This window comes from Callospermophilus lateralis, chromosome 3 (assembly GCF_048772815.1).
Source record: "Callospermophilus lateralis isolate mCalLat2 chromosome 3, mCalLat2.hap1, whole genome shotgun sequence".
Taxonomy (NCBI): Eukaryota; Metazoa; Chordata; class Mammalia; order Rodentia; family Sciuridae; genus Callospermophilus; species Callospermophilus lateralis.
Window position 1 is genome coordinate 121,997,359 of NC_135307.1, and position 14,355 is coordinate 122,011,713.

The 14,355-nt window shown below is 39.1% G+C and overlaps 1 protein-coding gene across 4 annotated transcripts in view; it reads left to right on the forward strand.

The window, feature by feature from the left end:
• Positions 1-14,355, forward strand: part of Herc2 (HECT and RLD domain containing E3 ubiquitin protein ligase 2) — a 188,495-nt gene that overhangs the window by 27,875 nt on the left and 146,265 nt on the right. For all 4 annotated transcript variants that reach the window (XM_076851266.2, XM_076851268.2, XM_076851267.2 and 1 more), the window contains exons 5-11: positions 2,982-3,201; positions 5,577-5,677; positions 6,684-6,840; positions 8,785-8,895; positions 9,583-9,754; positions 11,960-12,133; positions 13,977-14,165. In XM_076851266.2, coding sequence (XP_076707381.2) covers positions 2,982-3,201; positions 5,577-5,677; positions 6,684-6,840; positions 8,785-8,895; positions 9,583-9,754; positions 11,960-12,133; positions 13,977-14,165 — 1,124 coding nt within the window. The remainder of the gene's footprint in view (positions 1-2,981; positions 3,202-5,576; positions 5,678-6,683; positions 6,841-8,784; positions 8,896-9,582; positions 9,755-11,959; positions 12,134-13,976; positions 14,166-14,355) is intronic.

Sequence of the window (14,355 nt, forward strand, 5' to 3'; positions counted from 1 at the left end):
TTTCTGTGTCCTTGAAAACAGTGTGTACTTTGCTGCTCTCTGGATCTTAATAAGGTCAAGTTAGTTGATAGTGTTGTTTAAGTGTTCTTGGCTTGAAATACTTTTCTGCCTACTTGTTTTTCACCTAACTGGGAGAGGAGTTGAACTAACATATGTGATTGAGTCATGACATAAAACTAACATAACTTAACACAGTCCCTAGTTACTTGCTAGTTTTAAGGATATAAGTAATCAGGTTACATAGGCAGAGCCAGGAGAGATGTGGGACAATCTGTATCTTCCAGGTCTGTCCTGTTTTGCCCTGGACACTTGCTCTCTGGCCCAGTGTGAGAGATGAGGTATCAGTGAGGCGAGTAGTCACCTCACACAGCCCTGATAATTTAGGATATTCATTGTTTCCATTTTGTAGCCAGAGAGTTATAGACTGTAACCTATTTCAGAGAACCAGGACCCATAAATCTGTGGGTTTTTGGTATATTACCAAAAGTAGTTCTAAACTACTCACGTTATGTTAAAAATATGTCAAAGATTACAGGCCCTTCTCAAATACTTTTTATTTATGTTTAGGCTCAGCCACCTGTCTCCTTTCCCTAGTGTGTCTCCATTGTGATGGGAAAGAAATGAATAGCAGTTTAGCTTCTTAGCTTCTTTTTCTCCTAATGTTAATTGTGGATTTCTTTCAGTTCATAGGCTTTGCTTCATGTATTTTAAAACTCTTGTTATAGGGCACATGCATTTTAAGATTATTATTATTATTTTGGCAGCCAAACAGAGGGGAGACAGATGGCCTTAGAAACAAAAACAAACAAAATCCTGAAAGTCACTTTAAAGTGGAGAATAGTTGGGCACTATGGTGCATGCCTATAATCCCAGAGATTTGGGAAGCTGAGACAGGAGTGTTTTGGAGTGGGTTAAACTTTCCAGAAAACCCTCAGAATCCAAAATAATAAGAACTAATTACTGAGAACAGTAAATTGACGAGGGAAACCTGACTGTGGTTTTTTGAATTGAGTTGGTATTTTTTTCAGTGTTGTGTTTTCTTTTTCTTTCTTTCTTTTTTTTTTTTTTTTTTTTTTTTTAATATCAGGGATTAAACCCAGGGGCATTAACCATGGAGCCATATCCCTAGCCCTTTTTTTTTTTTTGTGACAGGGTCTTGCCTAGGGCCTTGCTAAATTGTTTAGGCTGGCTTTGCCCTGGAATCTTCCTGCCTTAGCCTCTGGAGTTGCTGGGATTACAGGGTGCACCACCACACCCAGCCAGTGTTCTGGTTTCTGATGAGGAGGTTCTTTTCTGTTCTTTTTACTTTTTATTGATGTCTAGCTCCCAGTGCGATAGACTGGGCCTGCGAAACAGAAGAGATGTGCTCTTGGAAACATGTTAGAAAGTCAAATCCTAGCTGAGTGTGGTGGCCTGTGTTTGTAATCCCAGTGGCTCACAAGTTTGAGGCCAGCCTTGGCAATTTAATAGTAAGACCTTCAGCAACTTAGTGAGACCTTGTCTCAAAATAAAAAACAGAAAGGGTGAGGCATATAGCTTAGTGGTAAAGTGCCCTGGGTTAAATTCCCACTATTGCTCCTTCCTCCTTACAAAAATGGAAAATATAGTAATTCTTCAGGAAGGCTAAAGCTCCAGGAAGGCTAAATTGAGAAGATGATTTCTTGAAGGAATTCCTCTTGGGACACGTACTTGAAAGGCCTGTCTCTGTGAAGGTGCTGTTCATAGCAAGGTCTGAGGTGCCTGCCTCTTGGTGCTAGATCAGGCACCAAGGAGGGTGACTTGATGTGGGTGCTGTGAGCACAGAGGTGCTGCTTCACGTATACATCTTTCTGCTTGTCCATCTTGAATCTAGTGTGAAATTTAGAGTGTTCTTCATTTGGTTTTCCATAAGTATCAGCTCTTAGTTATTGGAGCTTTTGATGCAGAAGCTCTAGGTTTGGCATTCTACCGCTGGTGCTGTTCTGATGCCCCATGAAGCACCATCCTGGGACTCCTGGGGAGTGGTGAGATGTAAATCTCTAATGCCTTCTAAAACCTCTGTTCTCATGTAGAAAGCATAATCAGGCCGTAAGCAACCTGAAAACTGATGTCTTGCATCCAAGGGAAATTAGTAGGGGTGTTGTTATTTTTGACGCTTTGAAGCCCATGATTGTTGACCTCATGCTTAATAAGCATAGAGGTATAAGCACATGAGAGCCCTACTCTCATCCCAGCATTGGGAGCAGTGTATAGGGGGTTGATGGGAAGTAACCAGATTTACAATTCATCCATAATTATTTATATTCTTTGACTTAGACTTAATTGAAAGACTAGAATCCTTTGAATTATTTTCATTCTGGTGATCATTTTTTAGCTCCTTAAAAATCACTTCTTAATATGAAGATTTTTTCAAAATGTACTGAAGTACAGAAAATAGTCTAATGAAATATCACTTATTCATCACACACTCTGACTAGTTATTTCTTCCTCTTCTTAAATAGTTCTATAAATGTATTAACTTTTGTGAGTCACGCATGATAGGTAATTTTATGGAAACATTTTTATTTTGAATTTACTTTCATAACAAGAAAATGATGGCTAGAGTTTTTCTCTGTATAGGAAATATTCTGCTGAGGAGTTTAACTCTAGATTTGTATTAGTAACTTTTACATGATGTTTATGGAGCTACAGCATACCATGTAGGCTAAGAGTGGTCTGTGCTATATGTTGTGTTCTTCTGTGTGATCTTACACATGTTACTTAACCACTCTGAGTCTCAGTTTCCTAATCCACAAAATGGGTGGATTTTGTGGATTAGGAATGGTCTCTTGAGACTATGTGTGAAGATTGCTTGAGCTAAGATTTTATACTTAAAGTGTTTAAAACTGTTTTGGCATGTATTGTATACTTGGGTATCATTTTTCATCATAATCAATTTTTGCAGCATTAATAACAATCGATGCACAAGTTGTTGACGTGTTTTTTCTTGCCATATTTTCTAGATGTGAATGAACTGAAGGAATGTCTTTCTGTGCTGGTCAAAGAGCAGCAAGCCCTGGCTATCCAGTCAGCCACCACCACCCTCTCAGCCCTGAGACTCAAGCAGAGGCTGGTGATCCTGGAACGCTACTTCATTGCCTTGAACAGAACTGTTTTTCAGGAGAATGTCAAAGTTAAGTGGAAAAGCAGCAGCATTTCTTTGCCTCCTGTGGACAAAAAAAGGTAATAATAAAGTGAAGTGGTGACTGCTCACTATACAACTCAGGGTCTTTTGTTTAGGAAAGTTTAGTTTAGGGTTTTGGTATAGTCCCTTTCCTCACTGTGTGGAATTTTGTCTTTGCTTTCCCTTCTCTGTGTTAGGTATATTTTGGAAGATGGATTTGCTGATTTGCTCATGGACTAACAGACCCTTTTGCATATTAGTGTCATTGTTTCAAAGACCTGTTTCTTTCAGTAATTGTTGAAGCCAGATAAAAGTTTAGATCAGCTCCAGTCTAAGGTTGAAAATGGGATCTCAATATTGTAGTTTTGGTTTAGCTTTTTTTCCTCCAGATTTTTAAAATTGGTGCTTTATAATTTTGTCTTTTTGCTTTCTTCTGGTAATGGATAGGGAATAGTCAGAGCATGATGTTAGTGCCTAACTAGTTTAGATTCTTCATTTTCCCCCCTTTCCTAATGTGATTTTTTTATTCTCTTATTACAAGAGATGCTTTCAGGAATATGATTTTTAATTTGTTGCTATCTGGTAATATATTAGCAGATTTCCTCGGAGGTATTAACCAGCGGCCATTAGGAGGTTTAAATAAGGCTCTAGTAAAACTGTGTTTTTTCCTAAATATAGTTGCTTAACAGACTTGTTCTCAGAAGACTAGGTTGCCAGATGGGACTTATATTTCATGTGGTTAGAAGTTGGCTTTATTTGGTTGTAATCAGTGACTTTTACTCTCAAGAGCACATGGAAAGTACAGGAGACAGAAGCATGGAAAACCCATGCTCACCTTGCCCTAGAGATAAGAGTGCTAACTGAGGCATATTTCTTTGATATAAAAAACTTTAAATCCAGTTGAAATCACATTGCATGTCATATTTAGAGTATAGCTTAAGATAAACTAAGCCAAGTGACAGATAACAGTCAGTAGTGTGATTCTTCCTTTCCTTCCTAATTGGAAAGTGACATCCTGCCATGATGGCTATTAATCAGAGGTCTCTGCACATGTGAGGAGCAGTAGATGCTGAGATTATCCAGGTGCCCTTGTGTGTTTATCAGATCACTATTTGTTTTGAGAATATTTTCCTGATTATGAATACAGTCTATAGTAGAAATACTACAGCCTATGTGTGTGTATGAAATACTATACAGTAAAGGTAGAATTTGCTATTCATCATTAAGTTAATGTTATACTTGTATTTTTGTATTCTAGTTTTTTTTTCAGAATGAGTATTATGTTCTACCATTTGTGTAATTTTTTACAATATACAGAATGAAATTATGTCCTGCTAAGTGAACATATGTTTGTTTATTTTAAAATATTTTTTTCATTATATTTGGGCACAATATCTTTATTTATTTTATTTATTTATTTCTATGTGGTGCTGAGGATCAAACCCAGGGCCTTACACGTGCTAGGCAAGTGCTCTACCACTGAGCCACAGTCCCAGCCCCTAAGTGAACATTTATAAGTAATAAAAATTTTAAAAGATGTGAGAATGATTAGGCACAACTAACTCAGCACGATGGGGTGAAGTGGGTAGGACAAGTGTAAAATACAAATGACCAAAAGTGAGACTGTCTAGGCTCTGGGTGTTCCCTGTGTTGTTCTCTATCTGCTGTTCTCCTACTTATGTATTTATCTCTTTTTTTGAGAGGGGGTTATTGGGTATTGAATTCAGGGGCACTCAACCACTAAACCATATCCCCAGCCCTATTTTGTATTTTATTTAAACAAAGAGTCTCACTGAGTTGCTTAGTGCCTTGCCATTGCTGACGCTGGCTTTGAACTCACCATTTGCCCGTCTCAGTCTCCGGAGCCGCTGGGATTACTAGTGTGCGTCACCATGGCTGGCTGTATTTATCTCTTTATTATTAAATATCACTGGCCTCCCCTCAGTTAGAATACTGCTTCCTGAGATTGTTTCATGAGCATTTTCCCAAGTATTTAAAATACTTGGTAGATGTCTTTTAGTTTTCTTAAAAAGAAAACATTTTAGTTGGCATGGTAGTACACCCCTGTAATCCCAGCTTGGGAGGCTGAGACAGGAGGGTCACGAGTTCAAAGTCAGCCTCAGCAATTTAGCAAGGCCCTAAGCATCTTAGCGAGACCCTGTCTCTAAATAAAATATTAAAAGGCTGGCAATGTGGCTCAGTGGTTGAGTGCTCCTGGGTTCAATCCCCAGACCAAAAAAGAGAAAACATTTCCTTTACAAAGGACATTTGGTAAGAGTTTTTTTAAAAAATGAAACTAAATGTCACCTATGATATGGCCATCTAAAGAAAATCATCGATCACATTGTTGTCCAAATCTTTCCAAATTCTTTGTTTCAGTATTTCACATTTCTTTTACTGACCAGTTATTACATCTCCATGTGTGTATCCACAGTTCTCGACCCACAGGCAGAGGGGTGGAAGGGCTTGCCAGAGTTGGATCCCGAGCAGCACTCTCCTTTGCCTTTGCATTCTTACGCAGGGCTTGGCGGTCAGGTATGTGTGCTCAGCATGTTCTGTTTTCTTGATATATGAGGAGATTTGGGTTCTGTGACCAGTTCTGTCCCATGTATCCTTGAGCTGATTTTGTATGTTCTCTGTGCTTCAGTGTCTTTCAAACGAGAGACTTCTGAGTCTATTTGACATTTTAAGCCTATGCTTAAAAAAATAAAAAGGACTGAGTATTGTGGCACACACTAATATTACTTACTTAGGAGGCTGAGGAAGGTGGATCTCAAGTTCAAGGACAGCTTTGGCAATTGAGCAAAACCCAGTCTCAAAATAAAAAATAAAAGAACTGAGAACATATCTCAGTGATAGAATGCCCTGGGTTCAACCGTTAGTGGCCAAAAAAAAAAAAAAAATTTTCATGTATACCCTGCCCCCTAACTGAACCATCACCACGGGATACCTCAGTACTGATTTATTTCTAGAAGGCTTAGAACTTAGTACAGGTTGAATACTCCTAATCAGAAAATCTAAAATCCGAAATGCTCCAAAATCTGAAACTTTTTGACTATTTGACATGGTGCCACAAATGGAATGTGATGGGTCACAGTCAAGATACATTTGCACTAAACATATTGCCTTTAGGTTACATGTATAAGGCATATATAAAATATAAATGAAATTTGTGTTAAGACTTGGGTCCCATCTCCAAGATGTCTCATTACGTGTATGCAGATATTCCAAAATCTGGAAAAAATTTGAACTGTACAACACTTCTGATTCCAGGAATTTCAAATAGGGATATACAATCTGTTTTGCCTCCTTGATAGCCCCCGAATATACAAATGATTTTGAGCAACTGTGTTAGATTTTGGTCCATCAAATGAGGGACTTAGTAGGTGACAGTGGGCATCTTCTCACCTGAGGGTTGGGAGACTTAGCTGGAAAGTGAAGGAGCTCTGCTTTGTCAGTGTTGCCTGAGAGGTGGTCAGCCTTTCTGACTTGTGTATGTGTGTGTGTGTGTGTGTGTGTGTGTGTGTACATGTATGCCCAGGTGAAGATGCAGACCTCTGCAGTGAGCTATTGCAAGAGTCCCTGGATGCCCTGAGAGCTCTTCCTGAGGCTTCACTGTTTGATGAGAGCACAGTGTCCTCCGTGTGGTTGGAGGTGGTAGAGAGAGCAACCAGGTTCCTCAGGTCTGTCGTGACGGGGTAAGTTCTCTCTTTTCATACCTTCCTGTGGGAACAGTTCCAGCATGCTTGAGAATCGTTTCTTTATAGCTAACCAACCTATAGGTTGGTTTCTTACCTGTTATTTCAACACACCCTTAGCTCTGATTCCAGGTCTTGGCTCTCAGATGTTCAGATGGCATGATTTATGATACTCTGGTTTGACCCAGGAAGTTGTCATATTGAATGGGGTGGATACTTTTGTATTTTACTATTTTTAAGGCATTTGATGATTGTTGATTCATCATTCATAAAGTGAGCACTTCTTGTGTGTCTCTTGGTCATAAATAGGAAGGAGCCACAGTTCTGAGGGTTGTGTGGTACTTGGTAGGTAACATGGTAATAAAGAGCTACTCAGGATCAAAATATTTAAACTGGGTCTAGAGATGCAGCTCAGTGGTAGAGCACTTGTCTAGCATGTGTGGGGCCCTGGGTTTGACCTAGAAAAATAAACAAACAACAAAACAAAACGTTTAAACCTGTAGTATGTTAACTTTCTGTCACCACTTGTTACTGTGGCAAAATACTTGAAGTAATCAATTTAAAAGGAAAGAAGGTTTTGTTTAAGAGGTTTCAGCCCATCAGTTGACTGTTGCTTTGAGTGTGTAGCAATGCAGTATATATGGCAGTGGAGCCGGTGGTGGAAGAGACCTGTTTACCTCATTGTAGCTGGGAAGCAGAAAGGGGATGGGGCTAGGATGCTGATATCATAAAGGGTGTGCCCCCAATGACCTAACCTACTTTCACATAGCCCACCTCCTAAAGTTTTCACCACTTTCCAGTAGTGCCTTGGGCCTGAGACCAAGCTTTCACAAGTGAGCCTTTGGGAGATCATCTCAGATCCAAACGGTACTGCATAGCTACTCTTGAGTTGTTTGAATGTGAATCATTGTCTGTAGGGAAGACCATGAACTGTGGTCTTGGATGCTGTGTGTTTTGTAATGGTTTCTAAATAAAGCAAATTCAGGGCTGGGGTTGTGGCTCAGTGGTAGAGTGTTTGCTTCCCACACATGAGCCACTGGGTTCGATCCTCGGCACCACTTAAAAACAAATAAATAAAGATATTGTGTCCAACTACAACTAAAGAAAGAAAGAAAGGAAGAAAGAAAGAAAATGCATATACTCAATACAGAACTCAGTTGCAAAGATGAGTAGAGGAAAAATGAGTTCTCTTTGCAGTCTCCTCTGTGGGGTCTACACCCTCAGGCTATGAATCTGTTTCTGAGAGTGCTGGTGAAGGTGTTGCCACAGAAATTTAAGGCTGAGGGCCCTGATGATAGGTTTGGAATTAATTTCAAAAACTCCATTATAATGTTGATATCGTAATGATTCTTCCCCACTCTTGGGTTTAGGAATTTGTTATATATTACAAATATTTCTTTTGATCAGATATAAAAATAAGCATAAAAAATTTGTATTAATGCTTCTAATAAAATATTATCTTTAGAGGCCAGGGATTTGGCTCAGTGGTAGAGCACTTTCCTATCATGTGAGAGGCCCTGGGTTCTGTTATTGGCACAGCAAAAACAAAACAAACACTCATCTTTCCCACCTCTCTCTCTTTACAAGTTAATCATACATTTTAAGATCTCTGATTAAATTTGTGTAACAAATGTCAGAAACCTGATTCTAAATATCAAAAATATATCTTCTATTGGAGAGAGAATTTAATTAACATGTTGGTATGATTTTATGTTGTGCTGCTTTCTCTGATTTTCTTTTTCTTTTTTTTTTTTTTTTGAGAGAGAGAGAGAGAATATTTTAATATGTATTTTTTAGTTCTCGGCGGACACAACATCTTTGTTTGTATGTGGTGCTGAGGATCGAACCCAGGCTGCACGCATGCCAGGCAAGCGCGCTACCGCTTGAGCCACATCCCCAGCCCTCTCTGATTTTCTTGTCCTGCCACTGTTGCTGTCATTTCAGAGATGTTCATGGAACTCCAGGGACCAAAGGGCCAGGAGGTGTTCCCCTGCAGGACCAGCACTTGGCCCTGGCCATCCTGCTGGAGCTGGCTGTGCAGAGAGGCACACTGAGGTGAGTGGTGCTAGGCCTGAGCTATCTTAGGAGTTGCCTGAGTCTCCACACATTTCTTTCATTGTGTGGCATTTCATTGCATTGTTCCTGTTGTAAATGTAGACTTGTGTCCCAGGGTCCTGTCTTCCTTCTAAATCTAAGTCCTTTCTTCTAAATGTATGTTTTCTTCCTTTTTTTTTTTTTATACTTAGTTGTCTAGTCATCTAGTAATTATTATTTTTCCTTAGTTTTTCTTTCTTTTTTTTTTTAAATTTTCTAGTTTTAGGTGGACACAATATCTTTATTTTATTTCTATGTGGTGCTGAGAATCGAACCGAGTGCCTCACACATGCTAGGCGAGCGCGCTACCACTTGAGCCACATCCCCAGCCCCCTTAGTTTTTCTTAAATTATTTTTATTCCATTAACTTAAGATTCTGGAAATTTCCTGTAGGAAGTACTTTGTGAATGTTGTAACTGGTTTTTTATTTCTGATCAACAGAAGGTGGATGTCTTGCATTAAAATCTTGGCATTGATTCAGTGATTTTATTGCCAAGAATTGTTTCCATGGCATTGTTTTAATTTCCTTTAATATTTAAAGCCTTTCTTTGCCTTTATTTATTTAGTTGCTGGCTTTTATTTTTAATGGGTCATGACAAAACAAGTTAACCTGTTTTTGCCTAAGAATAAATATCTTTCCTCCCTCAGCCAAATGTTGTCTGCCATCCTGTTGTTGCTTCAATTGTGGGACAGCGGGGCACAGGAAACTGATAATGAGCGGTCTGCCCAGGGCACCAGTGCTCCACTTCTGCCTTTGCTGCAGAGGTTCCAGAGCATCATCTGCAGCAAAGACATGCCACACACAGAGGGGGACACACATGTAAGTATCACAGGAAACTTTGTGTTTAGGTGTACTCTTCATTCTAGTTATATTAAAGACGTAGACTTTTATAAGCAAGGCCAGAGTACATATCCATGGCAATAATGTCTCTCGGTATGTGTGTCCTTGATAATGACAGTAGTGAGTCAGATGGGACAGGCATGGGAGGCCAAGTGTGTGTTACCTTGACAAGGTAGAACATCACAAAAGCTGTTGGGATTCATCCATATGGCAGTGAGTGGCCAGAGGCACCTCTGAGCTACAGGTCTTGGACTCTGCATTCTCATTTTTAGATTGTGTGTATTTCGTAGGAGGAATATGTCATGACATGGATCTAATATACTTTTAAAGAGACCTTCCTCTTGCCATGTGATGCTCTGTGCCACCTGGGAATTCTAACAGCAAGAAGACCATCACCAGATAGCCCTCAACTTAATAGCTCCAGAACCATGAGCCAAAATGAACCTCTTTTCTTTTTGAAGTAGACCAATACAGCAAAATAGACTAATACAGTATCTAAAATTCACTTTCCTTCATAGTCAAGCATAGCACAGCAGCTGCTTCGCACAATCAGGCATTAACCCACATACTCCAAGGACTCAGTGGTTCTGGCTCAGCACAGAGAAATCTGCTCAGTCAACATGGCAATTTCTCTTCTGATAAAGCCACGAGTACTCAGTTATGAGTAATGACCTCCCAAAGATGCCACCTCTAAACATTGTTCTCAGATTGTTTCTACCTTCTTAATGTCTCACAATGGTAATTTTTAATACATGAACCCTTAGGAGGCTGAATCAAACCGTATCCAAAACATAGCAGAAATGATAGAAGATGCAAAGAAGGCTTGTTCACATCCAGGAAGGAGGAGTGGGTTAGAGAGGAAAGAGGAGTGGTATAAATCCTGACACTATTTCAAAAGCAAAGCCTGAGCAATAAGTCATTATCAGCTCTTACATTGATGATGCAGGGAGGTGCGCTGAAGGTCAGGGCTAAGGTCAGTGTGGAGAGGAGCCACAAGTCCTATAAAAAGGAGGTGATTTAGGGCTGGGGTTGTGGATCAGAGGTAGAGTACTTGTTTAGCATGCATGCGGCACTGGGTTTGATCCCCAGCACCACATAAAAACAAAATAAAGGTATTGTGTCCACCTACAACTAAAAATATATATTTCTTTTTTTTTTAAAAAAGGGAGGTTGTTCAAAATAGAAAATCTCACTTTGTCCACATCAAAGGAATCCACACATGCAATCATCTTAATTGTCCATGTTAGTTCCTGCCCAGGAGACCTAGGTGACCCTTCATCCTCTATCACATCCATTGTGCTATTTATGGAAAACATTTGAATCAGCAAGCACAGACTTCATTGTCAATGCAAAACCAAATATAAAACACAAACTTGCAAATAAATATCAGAAAAGTACAGTGGAAATAGTGGTTCATTTTGTTGGCCCTTCCTGTGTGTCAGGCACCATGCAAGGCACGTCATCTGAGTTGTTCCTGTGTTTAGTCCCAACTCTACACTTCACCAGTAAAGAGGCTGAGATAGTGGGGGAATAGGTGCTGGGTCTGTTCTGGAACCCTAGAACTGCTGTTCTTTACAAGTCTATGCTGGATTTTGCATCTTTTCTGGAAAGAGTTGACTATTCCATTTTTATGTTTTGGCTTGCTTTATCTATCATTTAGCACTCTTAAATGATAATACAGCTTTTCTGCTTTTGGAAGAATTAGAACTATGACTTAATTTGGAAATAAAATTAGGTTTTCCCCAGAGGGGGCAACATTTAGATTAAGGGGTTTTAAATTTTTGTTTGGTTTAATAAGGGATTTTGTTTTTAATTTTCAACACCTGGTTGAAGTACTGTATTGTTCCCATGGAACTTGTTCTGTGTTGTTCCAGGGATCCTGGGGGCAAGCATGCCTGTAGGATAGTTTGGCCATAGTTATCCATGTGGAGTCTGCACATAGGCTTCAACTACATTTGATGCAATAAATATATAGATGCATAGTCAGTGTTGTGTGCATTTATATAGCAATAAATGAATAGATATATAGTATAACTATCATCATCATTTAATGGCTAAAATGAGCAGATTTTATAGATAATGCATAATTGTAAGCACCAACATAGAAACAGTGATTAGAGGCTAATTGTGTTACTTTACTTTTTTCCACCATTTCTGAATGTTTGTTTACTTTTTGTTATCTAGCTTTTATCTGGCCCTCTGAGCCCCAATGAAAGTTTCCTGAGGTATCTCACTCTTCCTCAAGATAATGAGCTTGCTATTGATTTACGACAAACAGCAGTTGTTGTCATGGCTCATTTAGACCGCCTGGCTACACCCTGTATGCCTCCTCTGTGCAGTTCTCCTACATCTCATAAGGTATGTGCTGGAGCAATATTTACTTATTTTTTGCAATGTTGGGGATTGAACCCAGGGCCTTGAATATGCTAGGCAGACATGTGCCACAGAGCTATACCCTCACCCTCTGGAGCAATATTAGTAGCACTCTCATATTCTCATTCTTTGCATGTGTAAAGCTTACTTTTTCTGGTGTTGGCAATAAGAGCTGGCTTATAGTTTTTAAATGTTTTTACAATTCAAGTATTGTCACTGATACCATAGTGATTGATGGGCAAGCTGAGGTGCACGAGGCTTCTGAACCCAAACTAGGGTCCCAAGAGCTCACCTTTTATCCACATAGCCACGGGCCTTTCTGCTTTGTGAAGGAATTTCTGCCGAAAGTTAGTCTTTTTTGTGGTGATGAGAATTGAACGTAGGACATTGCGTATGCTAAGTATGCATTCTACCACTGGGCTATATTTCTAGCTCAGAGCCTTTTTTGTACACTCTGAACATGGGCTCTTATCTTAGTATGCAGTAATGGTTATTGTACAATGATGATGTGATGTTGTAGATATATTGTATATATGATATATGTAATAGTGATAGTGGTAGTAGTGATCTGCATGTGTGGAGAGTACCTGGGGAATGCCAGCCCACCAGGGACCTCACACATACAATCATAAAAGATTGAAACAGTCTTCCCCCATGGTATCCATTAGAAAACCAATGTTTGGAATGGAAATGAATATTGTCAGGTCACATAGTGATCTTAGTTTTGAATCCAGATTTCTCTAGCCTTTTATTTTTAATATGAATAAGAGTTATTTTATTTTACAGCTATATTTGAAAAATAAGTAATGTAATCACATGGTCCAAAAGTCAAAATTATATGCAAAGAGATACATACTGTTACTTACTTTATTGCCCTCTGTTTACCCAGTGTTTCTCCTTTTGTTTTCACTTTTCTAATTTCTTCTGTAGCCTTTTGTTGTTCTCTGAATGACCCTATTATTGGTAGCGTGCTATAGTTATTCTGTGTCTATTTTTCTCACTAAATATATATGTTAAAGAGTGTTCTGTATTAATAAGCAGAGCTTCTTTTTTAATTTTTTAAAACTAGCTTAGTATGTCATGTATGGATGTATCCATTTCTCTTCCTTTTTAATGTAGTCTCCTTTTGGTGTATTCTTGGGTTATTGCTAAAATTTTGCTACCCAAATACTGTTGCAGTAACCTGCCTAGTACATGTGTTTCTCCATCTGTGCACACATGTGCACCCGTGCATGTGTGCCAGTGGGATTACTTGTTGTGTACTCGGCATCTCTAGATTGCTCCCATACAGTTTGGTCTCTTTCAGCCTCACCCATAAGGGTGGTTACCTCCCAGCCTTGTGTTTGGGCTTTTGAGTTTTTTCCTGTTATGGCGCAAAATGGTAACCTAATGTGGTTTGAGCATTTTAAACTACTTTGAAGGGCTGCTAATACTACTTTTTATTTTTTAAATTGTTTTTGGTAGTTGTGTATGGCAGCATACCTTTATTTTACTTTTATGCGGTGCTAAGATCGAACCCAGTGCCTCACACATGCTAGGCAAGCATTCTGCCACTGAGCTACAGCCTCAACCCAGCTGATACTACTTTTTAATGGGCTTTGTTAAAATGAAACGTTATGGAAAAAATAACTTGTTTATTTGTTTTATCTTATCTGTTAACTTAGGTAATATGGAATATTCTGAGTTATTTTGATGTTTTGAATCAGCTTTCTTTCTTTCTTTCACTTGCTTTGTTTTTAGCTTGTAAAATATCAGTGTTATTCCTTGACATTTTTTTTTTTTTTTTTTTGCTATAAAGGAAATATTTATTTACTCTTTTATCTTACAGGGATCATTACAGGAGGTCATAGGCTGGGGTTTAATAGGATGGAAATACTATGCCAATGTGATTGGTCCAATACAATGTGAAGGTCTTGCCAACTTGGGGGTCACACAGATTGCTTGTGCAGAGAAGCGCTTCCTGATCCTGTCGCGCAATGGCCGTGTCTACACGCAAGCCTACAACAGTGACACACTGGTGGGTGTTGTGGATGCTGTGGCTGCAAGCTTTCCTAGGTGGGCGGGATCTCTGCTACAGACACTACATGCTCTAGCTTTCTTCCACATCACTGATAAGCATCTGTTCTGTATGTTATTAATCATATTTAATAATCTCAGAGTTAATCATTATTGTCAAGGATTTGAATTGTTAAGATCAGGAACTCCTT